A 27,000-nucleotide genomic window follows, 5' to 3' on the forward strand; every position below is an offset into this window, starting at 1 on the left:
TTTTTGCAATTCGACGGATGCGGCGTCGCCTCCTCGGCTCTAATGGACGGAACGACATCTTCACTATCATCTGGAGCTAATCATCAACCGGAGCAATGCTTACTCAAATGTTTTGAGCCAAATACAAAAATTAAGTCGTTCGATGTGACCGTCCGTGCAAGCGTCAATCATACTGGTCAAGTGTATGACAGTTAATATCTTAAGTATTGTTCCTGAGAGGCTTTGTTAGTAGACAGGAAGTTTCGTACCTTGAATCCAATTCGGAGGCTGTAATTGGGTGAGTCTTCATCGAACGTATGATGCACCGTTAAAGCACGAACATATATAGTTGTATATTTTGCGTATTGTTATCCATATATATTAGAAACATATACATATATATATATATATATATATATATATATATATATATATATATATATAAAACTACTCGTTATATGGTATTCAATACTGTCTTGATTTAGTATTTTGTTAGGTGGCTCTATCAAAGTTTGCAGTTATCAATATTTTTCTTTGGCGGATCTTCTTTTACTGACTACTAAGACAATATTATATCAGTTGCAATATCATTCCACTGTACATTATTTGTCTGCAATATATGTGAAGCTTTCGTGTCCAGTTGGTTCCTTTCGAAATCCGCACATGAGATTGTTAATCGGAGGAGGTTTCTAAATTAAAAACAACAGTCGGTTACAAGAATTTTAATAATATGCGTCTTACGGATAATTACGCTTCAACAGTAACGTGTTTCGGTAACCGTTGATTCCGTTAATATCGGAATTATTGGTTAGTGAAGCCTTGTGTGTTTGTATTGTTTTATATCTCCGCTTTAGTCTGGTTCAATAGAATGTGTTCTCCATCAAGGCTTTTAAACAAAGTCTCTTACAAATGTAAGAATAAACGGGCGTTGAATCCGTAGGAGTAGAGCCCCCGCCTCACGCTAATCCTATCGGCCTGCACTCTGTTCTTATTTACTTTGCGAAAATTTTGGAAATATCTAGAGATTGCAGGTTCACTAGCTAACATCGACTAACGGTGCGTGTCGGGCTGACTCCGCTGTGGTTAGTCTGCGCAAAAAGAGCAAATTGAGTTGGCAAGATTCCTCACACCGCGTTAAAAGATGAAACGGAGCCGGAAGTTGACGTGGCCGTGTACAATCACGCGCTCGTTGATCGCGAACTGCTCCGCCTTTGGCTTGACGGACATACGGGTATCCATCTCGCTCTGCTGTTTACTTTTTTTAGTATCGATGTGTCAAATATTGGCAGCAACAAAGAAAATGCAACCAAAGCTGTATTTGAAGCAGACGATTCGAGCTGACACACTGTTATATTTTAGTAAGCTCCTGTATTCATGATTCTATCTCTCCAGGAATGCAATCGACTGAATTACGTCTAGCAATTAAACGAATATCGTCAAAAAATATGATTTTTAGGTAATACAACCCTAGCTGCTATCACAATCATTGTGTTTGTTCGTTGTTTAAGTGGGTCAAGCGGCGCAGGTTCTGTATCAACGAGAGCTAGCGGCCGCGGCGGCGTTCACCTCGCAGCAGCAGCAGCAATCTTCGACAAATAATGATCAGCAGAAGGGCTGCACTGGAGGGATGGCTTCCTCAGCTTCACCTTCGCTGTCCTCAGTCTACCCAGTCGAATTGCTGGTTGCCGACGTCGAAGACCACTACAGAGAGTTCCATCAGCTGGAAAAATACCTTCATGCCCCACGAAGACTCGAAGATCAGTTTCTCGTGCAGATCAACAAGGGTGTGTACAATTATTCACAATTGCGTTATAAATAAATTGCACACTTACGGGCTCGATAATGAAAACACGTGAAGTGTTTCGTTTGAATTTGAAAAATTTTTAATATTACATATTATCAACGACAACGAAATACATAAGGAAACCCAAGCGCCACTTAAGTGGACTTTCTTAGCTGCTCGCTTGTTACTTACTTATTTTTTCCATTTGTTTTACCCTACTTTTTTAGACGACCAGCGCGTATTGATAGAATCATACTATGAAATGAACTCAGCAGTTGTACGAGAATTTTTAGGTAAAAAGCTTTCTTCAAGAAATCGCAAGGATCTGGACGAGGTTACTGAAAAGACTCAAGTTGACCTTAAGTCTTGTCGAAGACAATTCGACAATATCAAGCGCGTCTATAAGGCGGTAAGTATGGGATCACAGAAACTACGATTTACAGGAACTAGCAACAATGCACTATACCTTTTAGATGGGTAAAAATAACGAAGCTATGTATTTTTTGGGTAGATAGATTGTGTTAATACGCCATGTAATCAATATTGGTGATGTGGGCGCAGCGTTTAACATAATAACGGCAGAAAGCTAGCAAAGAGACGTTTCTGAGGAACTCGCGAGCTAATTGATAAATATACCGGTCAGTCAAACTATACATGCTGATTCCCATCGAAAGCTCTATTATAGCTACTAAGACTTACTTAGCTAGTAATTGTGTCTATTCAGCTCTTGATTCGTCTTCTATTTCTTGAATCGGGTAACTAGTTCTACTACCTATATTCTGTAATTGAACTGGCCTTTTACGAAGACTAATTACGTTTGCTTTGTTTGTTACAGGTGGAGGAAAGTCAGGGCAATGCGGTCTCTATAATTGCCCATCGATTTCTGCTACCAACTGCGCTGTGTCGCGACTATGCCGCTATCGCCTTCATGACGCACCATCGGATGGAAACAGCCAAGAAACGACTTGCTTTCCTTTCACTGAAGGATTTCCTCAGTTGCGCCTTAAACATGCTAGACAGTTGGACTTGTCGAAACACTGGTGAATATTTGATACCGTTACAATTGACATATTATTGGTAATAAGAACTGTAGCACATGATACCTCTCGAAGAACTAAGCTCTTCAATTTGATCTAATATGCGAAGTCCTAAATAACTAACACAAACCATGTTAAATCAAAGCAAGCAAATATTATAGAGCTAAGCTCCAACTTGGCATAGTGGTAGAAACCGTGTCTAAGGTCTAATTGCGTTTTTCTTTACACGACAACTAATTATACCAACCTTCATTTGCACGGTAGGAATGAAATAGACCTTTAGTAAAAATTATACGCTATTGTTTAGCGATAATGAATATCGTGTAATTAAAAAAACGGACTGCTTCCGGACCGGAAAAAACGGACTGAAAAACTTTAGTAAAAGCGAGAATAATATCCTTTTTAATGATATATCCGCCTTGTTTTTATATAATAAGGGCAAACTTATAAAGTTCGTAAGGATATAAAATTTTTAAAAAGTGACCTATGTTTCTACATAAATTTACAGCGTGTCCGTATGAAGAATGCTGCTTGGATCTCGATCGTGAGTTCTTGGTGTTTTTGCGCGATTGTAAAATTCTAACGGAGAGGGATTTTATCGAGCGGATACGAGATCATGGAGTGGCGCTTGTTCGCAGCAGTCTGGGGAAACACGCGCTTATTGATTTGGAAACAAATTTTAAGAATTATTTACGTGTTCTTGTCAATATGGCGTATAACTTGAATCACAGTAAGGAATTCAAGGACTTCTTTTTAGATTGTGTAGAAAAGGTTAGTTCTGAGTTTGCGTTTTAGTAAATGAGAAAATTTTATTATAGTAAAAATCTGATCTTGCGGCTTCTAGGTCAGCTTTTGTAGCGATCATGAGTATGGTTCAGGAGCTTGAGTCCGCCTATAAAATCGTTTTTCTTGAGGAAATGATTCTGCTGTTATTGAAGCCAAATAAAATGTACATATCCGCAGATTTGAGTTAGTGTAAGTGATAATAATTATTTTAATCTGAAGCAGCTGGTGCAGATTTATGCGTTTCGATAATCTATAAATGGGGTTTCAGTTATATTTGTTTTATCTGTGCGACCTGTTTTCTTCCAGATCGTTGAACCAATGAAGAACGCCCATTGGAGCTTAGTTGATGTTATGTCGTTCCTGAAAGCGCTAGCCAAAGCACCAAAACAAAGCGCCTTCCTTACGTGAGTTAGACCTTTATAGAGATCATTATATATGTGTATAATATATTGGTATGCTGAGTATGATCAAGTCTGATTCGCGTAATGGTATACGTTATTCAAAATTTGGGAGCAGATCATGGTAATTATGATTTGCCTGTTAGTAAAGAGTAACCGGTTACCTCGTTTTTTTCAGGGAGCACAAACATCATGAGAACTGGATTCGCTTTATGGCGACGGTGTCAGCCTGTGTAGCACATTTATTTTCTGCATACACCGATAGCGATGGACGATAATAAATGGAAGGACTGACTAATAGAAGTCGCCAATACAATCTGATAACTAAGTGAATAATTAGTATATGGGGATCATTGCGCTGATGTGACTGCCCGCTGGTGAGAAACGGATAATTTTGCACCATTATATATATATATATATTTATATATATATATATATAAATTATTGTTTCGTTTATAATTAAAGTACTGATTATAATTTTTCGATGTGTAATTACTTACATTGTAAACGTATAATAAGGTTTTTAGTATTAGTCTTCTGATCTCGATTTCAACATCGTTATTAGAGACGAAGAACGTAGAAAAAGAGTAGATTCTAGATTAGCGAAAGTGTAGGATGCCTTATGGGAAACCACGAAAGGGATATACTGTAGTCACATTACACTTATAACGTTTTCATTTTTTTTAGATGAATATAACATTTTTAAAATGAATATAAATAAAAAAATAAAGCATTACCTATATGCGATTATGCGATTGTTATTTTTATTGCTGTCGTATTGTACAATAGAATATACACGAATCTGTATTTGCATAAACAGGCGTGCTTCCATTTGTTGTTGGCCGAATTTCACTCAGTGTAATTGTTGTAGTTTGTCTTATTTTAGATATTTTTCACACTTGTGAACCGGAAGATAGTAAATTGTATCTTTGTTGCTTCGTCCTGAAATAGTTTTATTCAGAGAAAAGCTTGGCTGTTGACTTAGAGCGCCCAGGCTCAAATAGAGATAGATCGATATCGATTGTGTTTTGACCCATTTATAGAAGTAGATACGGCGTGATTTGTCAGTTAGTAGAATTTACGTGCTATGCATTTGTTACATTTACTCGCAGTGAAATAGACACTTTTTTAAGAATTGATGCTCCTCTTTCCGAACGTTCCCAAAATAAGTAACTGGGGAAATAAGTGCTCCGTGGCACGGAGAGTATTGTGCATTGCAATGTATCGCCGGTGGGGAAAATCCGTGAAATCTGATCATATACCAGAAAACCGTGATTCGAGACGTCAAAACCGTAACATTTTATAAATCTTGCCAGTTTTTACTACAATCGTCATACAAAGATTACCATAAAAATGTAATGCTTCTATTATTGTTCGTTTTTCTTTCTCATTCTGTTTTTATGTCGATTTTCAACCCGTGATGCCCCTTCCTTGTTCAAAATTCCATGATACAGTCTCGCCTAAATGTATTTCATCGGCGACACAAACTGAGATTTCGAAAAGCAGTCGCTTTGTCAGAAAGAAGCTCAGCGTTTTCTAAACACACACACATACCTATCACCTGTTTATATTATCCAGGCCCAAACTAAAGAAAGTTGAAACCACAAACAGAGTAGATATGTTCTCTGTCCCGTTCAGTCCTGAATATTGGTCCGTTAAATAAATGCCCTCCTTCTGTATGAATACATGTGCCATTAATATACACACACTCATTTGGAGTTATGTCTCATGTTAGTCATCTATGCGACTAGCACCGATTTTCTTTCTGGTTATGGGCTCATATGTGATATTAGTTAGGCAATATATGTGAACATCGAGGTACTGTGTTTTTTATGCTAATTAAAGTTTAGAACATCTTTCGAAGGTCGCTTTTCTTTACCACTGTCCATTCTGCAATGAAAAATAGATTTCGATAGTTTGTCTTTTTCTACACTCAAAGCCCGCTCCAAAAACGATGGGCATGGATTGATTGGATATGTTTATATCAAATGTGTCTTTTCGGAGTTTAAAGAAAATAATCCTTCCTAGGAGAGGTTACGTTTTTTTTAGATTAGCTCATAACAATATATACCTCCGTCATCTAGTAAAAGTTTTATCATCATTCGGTAATTTTCAATTAAATTCAATCATTCAGAAATAGGAAGTTGATAACAAGCAATTACTTTTTGCGCAAACCACGTGTTTTGTGATTAATTAATTAATTCAATTGTGATAAAAAGCGGAAATGCCAAAACGTTGGCTGTATTACAAGTATGACATGATGGAATAACTCGCACACTCTACCCAACAGTTACCATTAAAATTCGGTAAAGGATACATTAAAAAAAACTCTGCTGCGCGTGTCTGATAAGCAAAGTGCTAAGGGTGTGTTGAACCGAGTCGAAATGCTCATGTGTATTTCTGTTATGGCACGGTGACAACGTGTGTACCTATTAAACTAATAGACAAGTGAGGTTTTTTGTTCCAGTATACACTTCGTTTCGACTCGGAAGTGCTATTTGTATGAAACAATGCTTAACGCAGAGCAAAACATAAAAGTTCGAAGCAAGTGGTGAACTAGCATGTTTCACTATAGATCTACCTCGAAAAAATCCCGGTGGAGAAATTACCTATGGGAATGCGAATGGTAAGTATATGATTGTCCAAAGATTGCAAGAACACTGGGGCAAGTGTGTAGAAAATAAAAAAGAGTATTTATACTACATATAAAAATAAGCATATGTTAACCGGTTCCAAAATTGTTAACTTTCAAGGTCCGCGGGATCCGCTTGTCACAGTATAATGTATAGTGTCGAAAGGGTTACACTTCGTCTGTACAGGGGGTCCTAACCGTCGATTACTTCCCTTATGTGGGCATCTTTGGGGTGATGTGCAGAGATAGATAATTGCGGACAAATCCTCATGGCGTTCATGGATATGAAAAAAACATCTTCGTGTATTTCGAACGGACTGTATCAATTTAAGCGAACGCTCGGCTACCTTCCGACTAATAAACAGCGTTCTGCACAAAGAAAAGTAATAGTGTAAGTAATAATGCTTGTATATTTATGTCGTGTAACGGTGTTTTTCAGAGGATCCAAAGAGCACCTATAATACCTCAGTCTGCATGCTGTTTGTTTGCTATCCAAGTTGTTCACTTTCGCTGTACGATATCGGCGTAGGGCATTTCCGCCGGTCTTGGGAAAGCAGCTGCTGCTGACGCCCTCGTGCCGCCCGTGACTGTTCACTGCAAACCTGATTTCAAACTTTTAGCTTGGCTTAAAGCTGTGCTTCAAACTGCAGTTTGTGTGAGGTTTTACCTGTGTCGCCAAAGGCTGTATGTAAGCTGACTGTACGGCAGGAGTGGATAGGACGTGCTCATGACCAGTTTTCTACCAGAAGACTTTGCCAAATGATGTCGAGCTGGTTTAATGAGCAACATACCTTATGAGCCAACGGAAAGGCTAAGAGCTGGATTAGTAATAATAGCAATGTGTTGAAATAAGGAACCATAGAGATCCTTGACCTCCATTCGTCTAACAAAAGTTAATCTTCTATTTTCTGCAATTGACGACCTTGATGTACGCAACCGTAGATTTCGAGACTTTTTGGATCATCTCATGAGAGAAAATTTTCGTTGAAAGTCTATGCGTTTCTACTATTTGTAGACACGCAGAGACAAAAATCTGCACTTATTATTCTTACTGAACAATCCGCTAATTTTGATCGCGGATTGAAAGCCCGGTACCTTTATTATTATATTATGCACCAGATTTGCCAACCAGGCGGTTTTGCTCACCGTCATTGGTATCAAATTGGTGGTTGGCCGTGAGCGTAGGAGTGTAAATTCTAGGTAATGTTGTATTCGAGACCTCACCTTGAGGAGAGAGGCAGTATCAGAGGGAGTGCAAAGCATACAAACTGTTGCCCGTGGCTAAAGGTCAGCCGGTCAACGTTTTGTTGCTATAGTAAAGTGGAGGTCGTAAACGAGAGTTGCTAGCTACTGGCCGCTCGACGAGTAAATGACGTTGCAGTATTACGAACAATCGTACATATTTTTCAATAACGTGCTCTAGAAAACTACTGCATTGATTTTGCCTAAATAAGCTTGTAGACATGGTACAATACAACTTGATTAGGATATACAAAAATCGAAATAGAAAAACAATATGTATTTTAGTGGGTAAGCTTCCTTTAAATGAAATCTTGTTTTGCTGGAAACAGCTGGAGAATTATTTTCAGTGTTTTCTAGATAATTTAGTGCCAGTGTAAGCAATTCGAATATGCAAAACATCAAACGACAAAAACAACAACTGAGTCCTAGCATCGTGTACAAAAAAGTACGGGAAATGGTTTGTCGTCGCGCGCGTGAAATATTGTGCCATGGAGATATGCGTCGTCAAAATAGGCGAAATATTTTCACTGAATTTGCGAAGCAATTATTTTTCATTATACAGGATCGACTACCATGAAGGCACATAAAAAAATTCAGGAGTGCGAGATAGCGTGCGCACGTTTCATGTGTAGTAATAAAATGCGGCAGTGTCTTTTCTGTTAGGTCTAGTGTTTATGTTGAAATATTCAATATTACGCGCATCTGCGGACTGAGTCCCGATAGTCTACAAAAGAAAAAGGCCGAAAAATATATTCTATAAACCTTTTAAGTTCTTATTATGATCAATCGTCAATATTTTAGAAACATTAGTAATATTCACTCTTCCTTTCTACTAGTTGCCTTTGATATTTTTATTCTGTATTTCTATAAGTATTTTTTTCGTCGTTGTTGTTCACTATTAGTTTGTTCTTCACTTTTTTAGATTTCAAAATCTATTCTATTACACATTCGATCCAAATCCTTTATATAAGCAAACTCTTCAAAAAGGGTTATTATGTTTCAATCAATGTTTGTCACCCATTGGATCCAGCCCGCATTAATATAAATACCTATAAAAATAAATAGTTACAATGCAATAAGGAAGTTAAGCGGAGAAATGTTCAGTGTTGATTTACATATAAATATTAATTATCTGAAATGAGTCTCCATCTTTGCTGAACTTTATAATTCAGATGCATATGTTCGATAAAGGTGCGTGGCTATATATTTTAGATAAAATATACAATTCCGCTGAAGTTCTTTTATTTCTTTTTAGAATTATTTCTCTAGCTTCTATTACATTCTTGTCTGCCACTTCTGTTATATGTTGCTAGTTTCCAACTTGACTTTACTTCTCACAAGTCAAGGTATTCACAACGCGAGTCGGCCGGATAACCGACGCCGTTCGGACGCAAAATACCTTTTAAGCATCATACCGGTACCTACATTTGCCGTCAGTCTACTCAGCTTTAAGTTTGATTTTCTTTTAACATTTTAATAACCATGCGTCGAAATCAATTGTAGTTGTTCCTCAATAACTTGATTATCGATACGTCGACATGGTGGCTTAAACGGCCAAACCTTTGGTTAGAAGAAACCAGGGGGTCGCTGTCTAAAATCCTGCCAACAACACATACTACACAACCTGTGTGTTAAAGTTATTCAAAATATTACTATTGACACTGCTATTAATTAGATCACAATTGGTCTTACAACTTGATACCTTTTCAAGCTCTTCGTTTATATATAAAAATTTACAAGTAGACTGTCAGTTATACGTCAATATAAATAGTTTAGATAAATTTTGTAGCTGGATCAATAGGCATAAAGAGGCCGCGACTCACAAATTCGCATCATCAGCGTTATCGAAATACATTTAACACGTTTATCTAGCTCTGTCCATAGATAGATAAGGCACACCGTAAAAAGTGCACATATTCAATTTTAAATTATTATTAATAGCTTATTACAAATGCGACCGCTCGAGAGAAATCTTTGGAACATTATCACCATTTAACCAATTATTTTCTCGTTGTATCAAAATGAAGAACATCAGTTTTTAATATGATATTGTGCAGTGTATAATAAGAGCAATTCTGTTTGATCACATTTCATTTAATTCTTTTGTGTTAATTAAAACATACTGCTCCTTAATTTGATATACCAACATACAGACGGTAAGTACAAAGTAGTCATGCATTCGATTTAAATATACTCCTAGTTGGCCCTTTCAGTCCAGTAGTAGAAAACATGTCAGCATACTATTGGCAGTAAAGTTAAGAGACGACGATTATCTACTACCAATACACTCTTGGAATATCTCCTTGTGGTCGAGGCTTCATTAAAGTAAGCCTTTATTATCATTATTGTGACAATATTACAATAATTAGTAGAATTTTACATGAATCAGTGGTAGCAATCATCAAGTAATCGTCAAAATGTTTTTTTAAGTTTTTAAATGATGAGCGAGTTAATTATCGTGTGATACACGGGTCGCGTAGATAGCCCTTCTCCATGTCATTTCGTATTGCTCTCGAAAAAGATCAATAGCTGAAGAACATGACGAGCTGGTCGCGCGTGTCGCACGATATATATATATATATATATATATATATGTATATAGTTTGCTTTGCTCTATTCATAGTTATGCTGTCTACAACAAACGGGCTTCCAGCAGAGAACAAGCGATCACATGTTTCCCTGTTTTAAATGCATAACATACAGAAAAATTAAAGGTGGATTTTTAAGACGTCAGGGAAGCTTTTTTCGATTATCGTTGGCGCTCTCTACGTTCGATAGGCGCCGTCAGACAGGCACTGTGTTAGACAATTGAATAAATCATATTATATATTTTTATATGTATATGTATATAGTATATACACAGCTACAGAAAATAGTTACCTTGTTGTTGTTGTTGTTGTTATTATTATTATTATTATTATTATTATTGGGTGAATGAAACGTAAGGAAAATACATACGGCAGCGCTATGGCCGTTATGGTTTATGAATGGTTAGCGAGAGAACTACAACACTGTAGGAACAACTTATCCAGTTAACAAAAAGTATTGAATCACAAAACCTGCTTGCGTCAAACCCGTAATTGTTGTGATTTTTCCCATTAATATTATGCTTTAATTATCATTGTGACTAATTAACTCATTGGCAGTAAACAAAAGCAAAAAAGAATGCTTACACAATAATTATTAGGTTCTTGAGTTTGAGGATCTGTTTTGAAAATCAGATTAGTGCTCGAAATGGACCAGTCTATTGAAACATTGCTATTGGCCACGAAATTACGCGTTGAAAACAAGGCGTTATAATTTCACCTGATGACAATAATGACGTTGTTAGTTTAGTTGCCTAGAGAACAACAAGAATGTTAAATGTGAAAAAAAGTTTTCTCTATAAGGAAAATCCGTATTTGCTATTTTTACTCTAGGTTCTGCCAACTCCTATCTTCTAATCCTAATTATTACAAAGGTACGTCGCTGATTATAAGTAGATCCATCAACTGCAATCCAGCGTTATTTTGAACTCATAAGATTTGGCAAGCATCGTTCGGTTTGTTATGTTAGTATGTCATTTTACTTTCATTTTGTGTGCGTACTCTCCCGGCCCGCGCAGTTGTTTCAGTTTTACACCCTCGCTCATTACAGCGAAATTTGCATCCTTCGCTGTCTATTTCTTGGATTTTCACTGTCAACGCACGGCTATTGCATTTACATTGAACTTCTATCGTTGTGTTAAATTAGTTCTTCTTGCGCCAGTTTACCCATACGTGTCGGATAACACTAGCCTAATTTTAGCTTTCATTTAATGGTGGAAGTACTTAACATTCACGCAGACCAAAAGGGAAGCACGTTAATCAGGATACAGAATGTCGTAAGTGAATTTTTGAAGAGACCTACTCTTTTGTCAATCACGCCACGACAATTTTGACTCTTTCCATAAATATTAAGATACTTACTCTCACTGCAGTTGTTATTATTAACACTTATGTAAGGTTAATAATATTTAGCCTATACCAGTGAATATATCTACAGTAACACTGACAACATAGTTTTCATACATAATCTAGTGGCGTTCGCCTGTGGCACCCAAATAAATAATTTTCCACAGACAACTGCTGGAGAGAGTGTTTTTGCCGGTGGCGTGTCGAATGCTTTTGCTCTAACTCCTATACTTTCTCTTTCTTAAGTCTGTTTCGATTAACTTATCAGTTGGCGCTAGAAAAAAAGTATGATGTAGTGTAATCAAAAATACAGGTGTTTTCATCGTCGGCAATTGTCATGACATTATCAAGGGGTACGCCACTGTTCTATTACCGAAAATTACTTAGGACCTGTTTTTTTCTTTCGATATAACTTAGCTTCGATGGATACATCCGCGAATAAACGCAGTATTTCCTTTTTGTACTCTTTAATATATTTTTGATGTCTTGCCTTGAAAACCTGGCGCACAAGAGCACAAAAGGTCCATGTGCTCTGTACATGGGCAATCGGTCGGCTAACGACTGGAGTATGGCTTTCGTTGTCGACCTACACAAAATCGCTTTGCATGATCTGCTACCGCTGTTGTCATACTGTTAAACTGGCCATCGGCTGCCACCAATTCTTATCTCCTAGAGTATCTTTAAGTTGTTTTTAAGGCTCTAAAATCTCTTCCATTGGTTCGCAACGGGCACTTATTCAAAATGGTGTATTTCGCTCTGTCTACTGTTTCTTGACTTTAATGTAATCTTTCGAATTTTGCGTTTATTTATTTGCCACCCCCATAGGTTGGGTTGCGGAAAGTGGTCACTGCGCCTTTGTAGATGGGGTTCTCTCCCGTGTCCCATTTGGCGCGCGTGCGTTCCTTCTCAAATTTGGCAAACTCTCGGCGGTCATGAATTGTAGTTAGCAATTTCCATATAAGTAGAAGCGCCAGACCGATGAGGACAATGCCAAGGATCACGCCTAAAATAATCGCGAGGATATTTACAGGTTCAGCACACTCTTTTTCTTTAGCACGAACCCTATAACCGCGTACGCCGCCATCGCTTGTTTCCCTGTGAAAATCACCGAAATAATAAAATAATGAAATAATATTAATAAACTTACCCTGACGATTTTTCCGGCCTCGCTAAACCAGCAAAATATACCAAAATATTTTCGAAATATGTTGGATATATACTGTTCAGTTTATAATCATTCGCTTTATCACTCACCTATAAACAAAGCTAATTTTGCAATCTTGGGCGTCCCGAAAGACACACAACTTGTCGCCCAAATTCTCGTCGAAATCTAACTGAGGACTCTTGAAGGTTATAAAGGTTGTGCATACATCCTGGCATTCTTTTCCCTCGTAGCGTTTACCCGGATTTTCAGGGAAGACCTGGCATTCAACGCAATCCTGTGGAAACGAATTATCTCAAGATCGTTAAATACTTTCCTTTTTTTATTGAAATATTGCCTTCTGTGTTGCTTCAGCAGGTTTGGCCACAGCTTAATATGGTGTTGAAAGAAAATTTTGGCCTCTATAAGCTAGTTCGTTAATTTATGATGCTATACATAAGTGGTAGACATGTTAAAAATTCATGTTTTTGTTTTGTGTGTGTGTGTATATTAAATGAGAAATTTAAAATCTCGTTACCTTAAATTCGTCGCATTTTCCGGGACAAGTGGGGCAGTCCTGGCATTTATCTCCAGTGTATTCGGGCTCGCAGATACATTTGCCACAATGACATTTACCGTGACCATTGCATTCCTCCCCTATGGTGCGCACAAAGGCAACAGATGTTAATGGTTGCATATGATTAGTATAATTCCCAGCATTCATTTTCACATTTACTTTAGAACAGTGAAATTTCTGTGAGCTCTATAAAACGTCATTGGAGAACTGTAAATATACATCCGTACAAAGTACGCAGCTAAAAACTTTATCTCGTAACCCTCATACATGGTCTAATTATAATACTATAATGTACGTATGGTATAATACGAGTATATTGCGTAAGTGGCTTTTCTTCGCCAGACTTTGCACATTTTAAAGCGGGCTAGTCAATGGTCGTTAGGTGTCAAAGTTTTCTCTCACCTTATGCAATATTTGAAACCTGAGTTACGATCTTTGGAAATGAATCAGAACACCTCACCTGCTGAATTCAAACAGCCTTCGTCTGAAGCAGCGCAACTACAGTCAGCTCCGTCCCAGCCAGGGTGACATTGACATACTCCACACACACACTGGCCTCGATCTTCACCTCCACAAAGTTTACCGTTATGACGATCGCAGGAGAAGTTGTCACACTGACAATATTTGCCCGTCACCTAGCAAGATATTACGGTCAACCATTATATAAACATACGGTTTCTAAATTAGAATAGATTACGTATTAGGATTGAACAGCACTATAATTTGTCATTAGGTATACTATATTACACCATCCTGGTCTCTTAATGAGGCTAATATTTTACAAATGCATATACCCCGCCTGCATCAACTAGGATTTAAACGATATTATAAAACGATGAATACTGCCAGAGAGTATTATATATTCGTGAGGGCCTATAAAGCACACCCTTCGTAAGTCGTTTGCCTATCAACGCTAGTCGAATGACATAAACTGATAATTTTTTTCTAGCTGAGTATCTTAAACAATAGAAGTTACTGTCGTTAAGAAACTGCTATACATCTAACAATATTTATGTGATGTCCAATATAGCTATTATATACTGAACATATCACATGATGTGCACTCCGGTAACGAAGTACGAGAAAATCTGCATTACTGAAATCATCGTTATCGCAAGCAAGCGAAAAAATCAATATACTCTGCACTAACCTTATTCCTGGTGATTATCTATAAAAGATACTTATAATCGAATTACCAGTTCAGTTTTTGACTCTCTCTCGTTGCATATGCACTGTCCACATTGGCATTCACCTCGGCCTGAGCAAATCCTGGTTTCATTAGCAGCTCTGCATGTCTGTAACAACAAAAACAGGTATTCGATAATACTAATAATAATAAATAGATCGTTGAATTGGCTAAATATAAATACACAGGCACATCCTTGAGCAGTCTACACTTTATCACAGCTTATACTGTTGCATGCTTTTTGTTAAGAAACAAAAAAAAAGCCCTTACCTCGTCTCCAACCCTTGGATGTTCGGAGTCTTTACATTCGCAATTTTTTCCACTGTAGCTGTCATTGCAATTGCAAACGCCACATACATACGTGCCTGAAATAAATAAAATTAAGCGTTAGTCACGAAGTCCTAGAAATTAGGGGACGAGTGCAAAAAAAATGAAGGGAATTAAATATTTGATTGCTGAAAAAAATCAAAATAACAATGATACATTTAACGTCCAAAAAGTTTATTTGCGCTGGGCTATGCTTAGAGTAATCTAGCGAGGGAATTCTGTGGAAATGACTATGTTCAATTTTCCTACAGTGCATTTGAAGGAGCTCTAAAGCTCACAGATTATACGCACCGACATAGTTACATTCTTCCGCATTCACTTTTCCTTGCTGAGCCTCACAGGCGCACTGACAGATCATTTGGAGGTCAATCTCTAGTCGCTCGTTGATACCCACTGGAGAAATACGAATCGTCTGCAAGATGAGACAATAAGAGCTATTACTTTTACCGCTTGACTCATTTGTTGCTATAGACAGACACTAAAGGCAAAAGATAAAACAAATTGGTTCTTTTATACATCTTTGTAGATCTGTCATAATTCCATGCTTAGAGTAATTGATATAGAACTCACGACTGTTTAAATGGCATACTCTTTAACGATTCCTTGGAAAAATCATTGAAAGTCACTTACTCGTTTCCATTCATTCGGATTCTTCGGGCACTTCTTTAAATAAATAAGAGCATCAAATTGCACCTGATCACCGACCTACAAATAATAGCAACGTTGTAAAAGGTCTCCACGTATGCATGTGTACATAAGTTGAAAGTAGTAATATATACTAGCAAATTAATCTTACTCAAATTATGATTATACAGAATATTTTGACTATGTCTCATATACATGTTTTGATACCGTAGGGTTAACTAGATGGAGACAAAGTTTATGCTTAGTATTTTAATTGAAGTTCATACCTTAATACCAGCACACTTGTTTGTTTCATGAGGCACGGCTTCGGGTTCCTTGTTCAAGCATTTCGATTCAAATGTCACAGACAGATACTCGTCCTAAAAATTAATGATAAAGGTAAGCTAATTTATTTTTCAGTACCATGAACAATAATAACATATAAGACGAGAGTTTAATAATAACGCTTTAATGCTCGCCTAGCAACCTACCTTCTCGGAGACATCGGAGGTGAGCTCTATATGGGAACTAATCTTATGGTATTGATCTTTTACGAGGTCCACCACATTCGACGAATCGTTCGCGAGTTTTCCATGGCTGCAACCCTATTCGCATAAAAGTAAGTTGTCCATAAAAAAAAACTTACTAACCACATCTAATCATATCTAACAAAAAAATAATAAGCCTCTAGATGAAAATACTTAAATAACGCTAACCTTTTAGATTCTGCCTTTGATAAGAATAAACTGATTTTACAGTTGTGCATCTCCGATAGGTATCGCGAAGGATGCTCTTACTCTAGTTTGTATCTTATATAAATGTATGTAATAGTTTACTACTCCTAGTACAAATACACTGGCACAAAAACCAATCTGAAGACGGATCTATAAAGTCCGAGTCCCCCTACGAACCTCAAGCATGTTGGCCAGTTTGGCATAGATCGACTCCTGGTCCTCAGTGACCGCGAAGATGATATTCACCTTGTGCTCCTGAATCTTGGAGTTGATCTGGCTTAGTGAGGGATAATCGAGAAGTGCACTGTGAGTATACTCACGCGAGGCTGAATCAAGATGGCATTGACCATCATTTGGAGTCACAATTCCTCCCAGTTTTCCGTCACCTGCATAGTGGAAGCCGGCATCGGTCGAAAACAGCAAGATTCGGCGGGCCTTTTCGCGCCACTGAATCTCGTTGGTGCACACGACTGCCTGCATGATAGCGTCAAAGCCGCCTTCAGGTGCGTCCAAGTTTCCAGAAACATTTGCGGCTTGCACCTAGTCATATACGAATATATGCGAAGGAATCGATTATGCATATATTTGTATCTACCCCGAAGAACACTATTCATTGTATATGTATAGGAGCTTTATCTTGCAAAGATAAATCAAAAGTTGGTTAAAATAACGTAAGTAACATCAGAGTGACTCTTAGGCGAGATTCTTCATAACTCACCTCTGTTACGAAGCGATTTGTGTCAGTTGTGAGGGGAAGGTGATTACGGAATCCGTAGGGTGCAACGCATTGAGGGCAAGGCCTTTGTAGCTTCTCCGGTACAGTACTTACAAACGGCATGACAACCTTGTCGACAAAGGAACCGAAACCAAGTCGAAAATTACGAGTAATTTTGTTCATCTCATAACCAAGCGAGTTTCCTGAAAAAAAAATATAACACCAATATGAGCAAACAGAAATAGATATACCAAAGAAAAAAAGAAATAGTTTTTACCGACTTTACGTGAACGATATATAGTGGCGCACTGAAATAACCATTCGTTGATTCTCCATCGTCATATCGTCATTCCGCTTATGCGCTATCATTCCAATCGACACTTACCCAGCAAAGCAAGTTTGTCTTTATCATCGCTCATCGAATTTGATAAATCCATAAGATAGTAAAGATCGACAGGATAGTCCTCAGCCTGACGATACTGAACCTCAACACGATGGGTGACCCCTGGCCTTAATCGAACAAAAATTTTTTGAGGTTTGAGCTGAATAATTTTATCTGTCGAGCCGACAGCAACGTGTGGCTCAGTGAGCGGGAAGTCGTCAATGATTGTTCGCTCATCCTGTTTTTGGTTGTCATGCTCGTCCTAAGAAATAAATAAAATAAGTAAAATACGCTACGTTTAGCGAAGTGGACGTTGATGTTTGGACACTTATTTTCAATGTGATTATTGAGAGGTATCAGCATTTTTTTGTTGATAGCAGTCCTTCCGTAATTCCATATACTCATTTAAATGAATATTATTATAATTAAATCAACTTTATTTACATTTATTTTTAATATTTCCGGCAAAATGTAAACAATTCTCTATTCTGACTAGAATCTCAAACGTACATGAATGACAAATCGATGAACACTTTCATTCATTACCTGACATTGCTCGTTGTGGATAAAGAGGAGATCACAACGTGCTCCTTTGTAGTCTTTTTTGTAACACCATGAACAGAGTGGACCCGCGTTTAAACAATCCCGACAGGTTTGCTGATGATGACACCGGACGTAGGCTTCATCAACCCCTATAAACTCGATCATAAAAAGCATATTATTGCTAATTCGGTCAAACGTGTCACGGAAACTGGTTGTTCTGAGCATTAGCTGTAAACCATCTCATATGAGATAGTTTGCACAACGGACGGTAATGTACCTAAAGATAAAATATGGCAAGAACAAAAACTAAGTGCTAAAAAGATTTGACGGTAGAGGTATTTCGGGTAAGTATATACTTACGGGGGTCGGTGTAAGCTGTTAGCGGCAATAGAATGCCGATGAGCGCTATTATTTGTAGAGGCGTCATTTTTAAAATAGAAGATCATGCAGGACGGTAATGATCTGTAATAAAAGGAGCGATTTTATTAAATACAATGCTACACGAATCGACAATATCTACAACTCTATGCGTCTTTAAACACTGAGAAACATAAAAAATAAGTCTTAATTGTTATGATAGGCGAAAGCTATTAATATCCTGCGCCAGTCAATTATTTGCTTTATCTAAAAACAATATTCGATCAACACCGACATTCTCGTAACTGAAACGGATTTCGATCGGAAAGAGGGGGGTAACTGCTACGAGAGGCAAGCAAATTCCAATCGAAAAAGACGTATCTAAACAGTCGATGCAATAATATGCGCATATTCATCACATGTCTGCCATGACATATACTTTAAATAAACAGTGCCTTAGGCTATCGTTATATTTACATCTCTTGACTTAGCGCTCTAATAAGTATAACAGACACATATTCGTGAACAGAGGTACCTATGTCCGCCGCCTCGCAATTCAATGGGCAAACAAAATAAGTAACTTGAACCGACCATAAACACTGACCGTAAAAATTGAAGAACTAAAAGCGAGTAAAGAGGATATGTTTCGTGTCTATAATCATACCCGCGCCTCCTCCGAATATCGTAATTGTCCTTTTTTGATACTCCGGCCACCTAACCTTTGGCACTAACCTGTCTTCGTGCTTGCCTTAGACTTCTCCATTCGACATCTTCAATGGACTTTTTTTTTCTTGTACGAAGCCTGTTTCCAGTGCCGTCTCCCTATTTGCTATACTAGGTACACTCTGATCCGGCTGTTTACTCAAGAAGCATAAGAACCCGTCAGACACATCACACCACAAAGTACCAAGTACCAGACTAATCGGTGGCGCTAGTGTACCATAGTAACTCACATCAGTTGAATACAACCAGCTGATGGCACCCACGCTGACGTCTGCCTCCAGCATACGGCTGTAGTCACAAAACCACAACAATCGCTCTTTTTTGTGGGTGCAGGCGGCTATACAAAGGTCTGTTCTACAGAGTAAGGTTAGAGACCATCAGAGGCGACCCAGTCACTTCCTACCCAGTCGGACGGCTGCACGCCCGTTGCAGACAGCCCACGGCGTTGATGAGATGACAGTAGACCAGAGGCGTGAGTTAGTCATCACCACTATTGGCCCTGCAGAACAAGTTGTCAGGTAAAAGCAGTCCACTAATGGAACACTACAATAATATAACACTAATATGGTAATAATAGGATATCATATAGCGGCCGCTATGACCGCCACTGTTCCCATCGTGAAAGCACCGCCGCGTTCTGGCACGAATGGGTCATTTCCTAATTTTTCCAACGGCAGCTATTGAGAAACATGAGGAAAGCAATTTATGGCAGTATCGAAATTATAACGAAATGTAGAGAAGAACGGAGACATCCAACTAATTATGTTGGGTTTGCTTTGAAAAGGCCGACCTAATTTGAAACGCTGACCTTGTGCGGAGGCGGCATAGTTAACGACATGCTTTGACAGCCGAAACGTTCAACAAATTATTGAGTCAAATAGATGAAAAATTGCAGAGCTCAAACCCAGCCAATGCCTAGTCGAGCTGGGGTGTTAGAACCACGCTATAACTAGATACAAGGTCTGTTATACCAATTTGTTATGTTACAAATGCCACTAACACTCCGGGCATTGCTTCATCGTCTCAATATAATCGACAAATCAGCATGCAGATAGTGTTCTCTCACTTGTTAAGACGTAATGATCGATGTGTGGATAGCTCAAACGTCCTATGCCGACAACGCTATATTGTTGATACCTTTTTAAACTAATGCACTTCTAAGACTATTCGCTAAGAAAATAATATGCCTATGGCCTTATTCAATGGTAAGTCTTCTAAGCTGCAAAAGTTACGCAAGACAAATTAAATTGTATAGCGATGCTAGAAAGCTAGTGCTGTCTTGTCCACAGTTTCATTGGCTTTTTTCATGGTTTCATTCAAAAGTGAAGCCACGAAGCGCAATGTCAAAGTCGCTTATCGCCGAAGGAACACATAGCCCTTTGAAACGTTTACAACATTTTGTAATATAATAATATTTTGAGTACATTAAATAATATTTTTAGCTCTGCAACAAAGAGTGCGAAAACATTTGCAGCAGGAGCAAAACAAATGTACTATGTACATCTCACCGCACTACTCCACACAGACGATGTAAGGACAGATATTAGCAGGTAAGAAAAATGAATCTACAGATGTCAAAATGCGAAGTCTTCGCTCATCTGACAGCAAGGAAACGAAAGGTAGGAAAGAACGTGTAGGATAAAGTAGAAATTACGCGGATACCGGCACAGGGATTAGCTCGATCCTGCTAATACATCTTTACATGTCGGAAAACGGACAAACCGTAGCGGGAAATTTCACAGTTTCATGTTTCAAATATTGTGTGATAAGCTCCTAAAGGTTTCACAGACTACAGACACCTTTGGCGCAGCCCAGATTATACTATTGCAGGTCTAGAGAGCCCTAAAAATGGTCAAATTAATAGAATTAGTTACCAATACCACGGCAATGTCATTTAACCTATGAGTCTGTCCACATATACTCGCTTCTTTGAGAAGCAACATTCGAGAGGCAATTACTCTAAACGGCCATTCTTTGGCAGATCTGTGCTAAATCTCGTAACTCAATACATAAGCATTACATCATTCGAAAACTAGTTAAATTGATTCTACCATCCTTTAAATGTCGCAATATAGATGTTCAATATCTTTCCACGTCTGTTATAATATGCTAAGGTGCACTTTTCGTCGCCACGACTTGCTTGAACCTAGAATTTGGTTCTGTCTTTAAGCTGCTATCCAAATAAGCAGGCATCGTAAGTGTTATTAACAAACGTAAATGGCGTGACACTTCACATGTAAGGACATTGTTTATGGTAAAGAGATAAAAAATACCTGTTTTCTGGCAATTACAGAATGATTTCAGAGGATACTGCATCATCCACGGAATTTTAGCCGGCACAGGAAACTCATCGAAAAGAGGTTAAAAAAGAACCGGTTAAGTATTAACCTAAAAAATATATGCAATTTTAATTAAAAACAATACGTTAGTGTCGTACTTTCGAACGTGTAGGTATCTGGATGTTTCAATTTCTGATTATTGAGCCCTATAACGTTCGCTTAATCTTCACCATACAATAAACTGGTTATAAAGAAGTAACCATAGAAATAAATCTGTGGCCCCTGATACTTTACCATTGTCAGTCGAATGAATATTTAACAATCTTTGAATAGTGATTATTTTAATACAGAACGCTATTGTAGTCACCAGATAGGAAAATAACTATTATGCGTTCTAGTATCCATCGATTCACATATTGCGTCGATCGCCTACCGTCGTCACCGAATACCCACTGCGGCAAATTTTACTACATCCATCATACCAACACTTAGACGCATACCTATGACTAACTTATAATATTTATATTATAAATTTACGGCGGTCCTTTGAATCAACAGCGTAGCCTTTAGACAGTTTGCTTTAGTCTCATTTGTTTAACCAATCATTCATGAATAAAACACTAAATTGATTGAGATCAGACTCCGATGCACTTATTCCACTCTTACAGATAGCACCCGATCGAGCAACTACAGTAAACGCCTTCGAACAGTCTGATTTGACAACCGCTTAACGTAGCAGTAATTCTCTAAAGCTATGGAGAAACAAGGTTCCATGCATTGCTTCTACTATGGTCATTGAGTTGGTAGTCGCATGTATTATGAGTCATTGGCAAAGACGTTCCTTGTTTACGTCGATGATGTCAATGTAAATTTACACATTTTCACAGCGAATTCATTGAATAACGTACACGTAACGTTCAGACAGCCCACGTAGGACTTTAAAATGTCAAAAGGTATTTGACTAGCTAACTTCAGATTACTTACAATCCCTTTCGACCCTGTTAGTCCCTTTTTCCAATGCCCGTTAACGAATACTTATGAACCATAAACAGTTTCCGATTTCCTATAGCTTGCTTCATCGGTAGTCTATGGTTAGCATCTCACCGTCTCAGGAGAGATCAGTACCCTACATTGGCAGTGTTTTCACAACACTGAGCGACTCATGGGACGATATTCAGTCACAGGTTCACTTCACCGATTCTGAATCAGTTAATGCACATGCACAATAGCTACAATTATTGCTCTGTTTGTAGATTCATTTATTATAGACAGCATAGGAAAATGCATACGTAGTAAAAACAGTGAGAAAACATGTATATATTGGAGTCGAGGAGATGCCTAATTGTAGATGGTTTGGCACTTAAAATGGAACGAACCTCAGCCGGACGTTTGTTATACCGGGCATGTATTCACCCGCCATTTTTCGTAGAACCGGAAGAAAACCTGTTCTTTCTCGAATAAAACAACAAACCGATCACGGCAAAAACAATGCGCCGTTTTCGCAATTTCGGAACCAATTTTTTTCGCAAAATGAATCTCACCAAAATTAAAACTAACAACTTGCTATTTAACTTTTGAAAACTTTTTGACGCCCAAAATCTGCATTATTAATTGGTTACATGCGGCTTCGAAAGGTCCGAGAGAAATTTCCACAAGGTAAACTGAAAAATCGTAAATAGGTTCGGAATTTCGAGGGCTCAAAAAGTTATTAAATGACCGAAAAAATATGTTTGATATGCCTGTACCTGTAGATTTTAAAAATAATATATCAGTTGTCAATTAGATCAGCTAGATAGATTGTAACGGTCAGTCATTTTAAAGCTTTTTGGGCCCTTTTGCGGCTTTTGAACTTACTGGTTGTTTTGAGGCTGCTTGACTGGCTGCTATCAGGCAAAAATTTAATGCTGCTAACCTTTTTTGTACATGGCGCATCTGGGCGACACTTTAACGAGTTTATACCTACCAATATTGCTTAACGCCCAACTATTATTGGAAACTTGCTTGTTAATTGAGGAAAGAATATTTTGAAAATGACTAGTGAATCGTTTAGGTCTCGAACTGTGGTGGACCATGTTGATTATGAATGAATATAACCGCTCAGTATGATAAAGTGCAACTATCTGTTTTTATTGAGATACAGTGTTAGAAAAATATCCCAATAGAAGATCCTAGGTTGGCTGTCTATACTGGTAAACGAAAATGGACAGCAAAATTTCCAGAACCCAATGAGCTGGAAACACCGTACGCTTAATGTGGCTTTGTTTATGTTCGTAAGCCAATGTCCCGTTACTAGTCATATTTATAGACGGTCGCACAAATAGTTATGCGCACACCGCCCACATTGCTTGTGCTCACTGAAACCAGCAGCCGGGTCCATTCAGTAGAACTTGCTCGGTGCGTTCAGTCCCAGAAAGCCGTTGTTTGTCAGGCGGCAACAATTGTTAACTACAGCAGCACGCTGATCATCGCACAATTTCCAATCTTGCATCGTGTAGCACACGATTCGTATGAAGCGACAGCAAATGAAAGGTTAGCTAAGCCAATACGAGACAAGCGACCCCAGCTGCTTCCGATTCTTCTGCTATCGCTGTTGCAAGATGCCACAGCTGTAGTGGCTGTTGCGGCTATGGCAAAGAGCGCTATATTGCTTTCTTAAGATGGTAAACCGGGAGATTTGCTGCGGTGGTACACGGATGAGGCATCGGTTTTCCCAGACGGGCAGGGTGTACATACGCCACACGGGGAGAGAGAGCCCCACCAACGCGTTCTCAACATGGCCGAACCACTCGGATCAACGCGATATCGAAAGCGCATTGGAATGAATAGGCGACAATAGCGGTGTACAAAGATTAGGCACAAGCAGTTCAGCAGCGACACACAATAGGATTGTACGACAGTTGGTTAAACCAGGAAAAAATAACCATAGAATCAAGCATTAAGTACCGAACTAGACTTCGACAGGGTTCGGCAGCAGGGTTAACCTTTTGGCATTGCCGCTATAGTTGCTGTCATTGTTCGACCTGCCTATATAGTTCACTGCATATGCAGACCTTTTTTGATGAGTTAAAAAGTTAATAACTAAACTCGTTCATTTGAATAAAATATTCATTTGATTATTTCAAATAAAACTGGCAAAGTGACGTCTAATCGATTAAAGTCATTAATACATCTATACTACACGCTTTTACTAAATAAAAACGGAATAAATGTTGTATATAGATATATACTTTGGGTGTTTCGATCGTCAACTCGCTGTTGTCCATTATCGTCCACGAAGTAGAGGGTCACTACATTTTCAATGGTGATGGCGGCTGAAGCGGCTCTCATTTAGCTGGCAGATTCACTCGCACTGAAATCTAATCCCGGGGCCTCCCGAAACCACGTCACTGACTGGTTGTCAAAGCCAAACAGAACGCATGCTCATATTTGCGAATGGACCCATGACGGATAAAAAAATTCCGCACATTTAAGAACTAAGGTAACAAATTGTCATTTTTGAATGGGGCTTGTTTAAAAATGTGACGACGTCGACACTGCGCCTAAATAATGGAGCCTTGCTACTTAGCCGTAATTCTCTACATAAACAACTGGAACACAAGTAGTTTTTGGTTGGTGTCACACGTTTGGTCAAGATATATATATATATATATATATATATATATATATATATATATATATATATATATATATATATATCTTGATTATTTGTGCACCTTTTGAAAGTTATGGGAAGCAAATTTGTCCATCTGAAAACACCCTTTGAGGGGCATTTCTCGGACTGATTTTTTGTGGCCACCTATAGGTGGGTCGTCGGAATTGCAGTGTGGAACCTAGACCGCATTGGGTCACGATATTTATCCATAGAACGACACGTTGGTCTTTCTCTACAGAGCGCTATGTTGATTTCGTTGATCGTAAATCGATGTAAACAACTTGTTTTCCATAATTGGCGTTTGAAGACAACGCCGTACAACCGTTTATAAGTCACAATCAGGCCACAGGCATCATCCCCCCTGATATATTATCAAATGTACATCTTCGTAAAAAACTGTGTTGTGCACACAAGTGCACTCATATGAAAAACTGTTTTAACTATGTTGGACAAAATCTATTAAGTCATAGCTATTAGTGAATAGCTGACCGCTGTTCGACGTTGTCTTTATTACATCTTAATTCTAAACAGGTAAAATGTTTTTGCTAGCAAGACATTTTTCACTCTATTTTCCACTATTTTCAATCCTAACGGCTACAGTATGTGCTGTCTGGTCACTGTGCGAAAGTTTTGCTGGCGACACCATGTCTCACTTAATACGCGGACTGATCATCTTCGCTAATTCCCGACCTTCACATTTTTCTCATATAGCCATCTGTTATACTTATTCTCAATAGTAGCTACATTAGTAAACAGACACACACGCAGTAAGTATAGCTGACTCGAACGAGATGGCAAAAATGCAGCCGAAGGCTCTATTGCAGTGATGTGATGATTAATGATTTCCCAAAATAGCAAGTTATATTCATACTAGTAGCAACAACCAACAAATTGATTGACGTACTCTTATCATTAACGGCAAAGCGAAAGAGTGTAAATTTTACCAAACGAGACACTACAGTTAAGCGTTTGATGGTCACAGCACAGTTGCTGAACACATGTCGTAAATCTTATAAATATTTGTCACTGCTCTAACTCCTACATAGCCCGTGTAGCCCATTCGATCGATATCGACGTGCGCTATCGCTAACTTACCTTGCCGCAATTTCTCGCTTGTTGTCTGAACAACGTTTTCAAAAAGACGAAATAGTTCCAAAAAAAGATTCAAATGTTTGCTCACCGCACAACCACTAATAAATGACGAAAAAGGAGAAATGGCAAGCACACGGTGCTATCAGAATAAGTGGAAAGATTTTCTATGGCGATCAAAAAGACCAGCTTACTCGTAATCGTGAACCCACAGTAGGACAGCGTCAATAAATAGCGTGTTTGCACAATTGCGCTAAACGGCTCTCGCTATTGTAGGAGTGATTTCCACGAAGTATTACTACTGCTACCACGATCCGATCGTAGTGAGAATGGAACATCAGGTCTCTCTGTTCGAGTAGGTTCAAATCCGCGTGAGGTGGGAAACGGAAAATTAAACAATGGAGCAGAACGGCAGAGTGAAAAGGATTCGTTTTGTTGTATCGGAACAACTTTTTCGTTAGTTGTTTCGATTTGATTATAGAGACCAGAAGCGGAAAAGTCTTTGTTGTCGTTGACTCACAAATTCCTACTTCACGGCGATGACACCGTAGAAGGCACCCAACAGTGAGTGTGGCACACCGGTCAACTTGTCGAGACTGTGGCCATTAACGCAAATCAGGTGCTTTATCTACTCGATAGTGTCTCCTTGCGTTGCGTTTTTCGGAGCTTAGTGTACTGGTAGCACTCGGTACTAGCGCGTGAAACACAGTGGAGCGACCGGTATGAGTCGCTGCTCTACCAAAACGGGCGCAGCTTCTCGATATGGAAGTGAATCGCCGCTAAATTTAGCGGCCTGGTGACGTAAGCGGCGGGTTGACGCTGCATGGCGCACTGAGGAGTGTAGCTATATGCGTATCTCGAGTTACGGTGAAATGAAGGATG

General features: G+C 38.6%; 2 protein-coding genes and 1 long non-coding RNA gene across 10 annotated transcripts; 2 read left to right on the forward strand and 1 right to left on the reverse strand.

Annotated features, from left to right (window-relative positions):
- The first annotated feature begins 75 nt into the window (after window positions 1-75).
- Fibp (acidic fibroblast growth factor intracellular-binding protein) lies at window positions 76-4,733 on the forward strand. Of its 3 annotated transcripts, none has more exons than XM_086993567.1 (8): window positions 76-277; window positions 1,002-1,337; window positions 1,488-1,763; window positions 1,990-2,171; window positions 2,598-2,802; window positions 3,308-3,570; window positions 3,892-3,989; window positions 4,162-4,733. In XM_086993567.1, the coding sequence occupies exons 2-8, from the start codon at window positions 1,121-1,123 to the stop codon at window positions 4,259-4,261; spliced, it is 1,341 nt and encodes a 446-aa protein (XP_086849693.1). In that variant the 5' UTR covers window positions 76-277; window positions 1,002-1,120; the 3' UTR covers window positions 4,262-4,733. The 3 variants fall into 3 exon arrangements, with proteins under 3 accessions (XP_086849693.1, XP_022668224.1, XP_086849694.1); XM_086993568.1 differs by having other exon boundaries at window positions 79-277; window positions 1,002-1,210; XM_022812489.2 differs by lacking the exon at window positions 1,002-1,337 and having other exon boundaries at window positions 78-277.
- A 1,396-nt stretch (window positions 4,734-6,129) lies between these two features.
- On the forward strand, window positions 6,130-10,474 carry LOC147754950 (uncharacterized). Its single transcript, XR_015330597.1, has 2 exons — window positions 6,130-6,609; window positions 7,055-10,474. It is a non-coding gene; the product is annotated as an uncharacterized LOC147754950 (long non-coding RNA).
- Window positions 10,158-26,867, reverse strand: mys (position-specific antigen beta subunit myospheroid). 6 transcript variants are annotated; one of them, XM_086993564.1, is made up of 17 exons: window positions 26,639-26,867; window positions 19,108-19,597; window positions 18,379-18,480; window positions 18,022-18,167; window positions 17,479-17,737; window positions 17,097-17,296; window positions 16,556-16,918; window positions 16,136-16,249; window positions 15,932-16,024; window positions 15,651-15,725; window positions 15,312-15,432; window positions 14,964-15,058; window positions 14,704-14,802; window positions 13,968-14,142; window positions 13,469-13,587; window positions 13,044-13,228; window positions 10,158-12,884 (listed from the first exon to the last, which is right to left on the reverse strand). In XM_086993564.1, exons 3-17 carry the CDS (start codon window positions 18,443-18,445, stop codon window positions 12,596-12,598), a joined length of 2,400 nt encoding a protein of 799 aa, XP_086849690.1. In that variant the 5' UTR covers window positions 18,446-18,480; window positions 19,108-19,597; window positions 26,639-26,867; the 3' UTR covers window positions 10,158-12,595. The 6 variants fall into 6 exon arrangements, with proteins under 6 accessions (XP_086849690.1, XP_086849688.1, XP_022665540.1 ...); XM_086993562.1 differs by having other exon boundaries at window positions 26,313-26,867; XM_022809805.2 differs by having other exon boundaries at window positions 26,125-26,867.
- Window positions 26,868-27,000: the final 133 nt, after the last annotated feature.

Source organism: Varroa destructor, unplaced genomic scaffold (assembly GCF_002443255.2).
Source record: "Varroa destructor unplaced genomic scaffold, Vdes_3.0 BEIS01000006.1, whole genome shotgun sequence".
Taxonomy (NCBI): Eukaryota; Metazoa; Arthropoda; class Arachnida; order Mesostigmata; family Varroidae; genus Varroa; species Varroa destructor.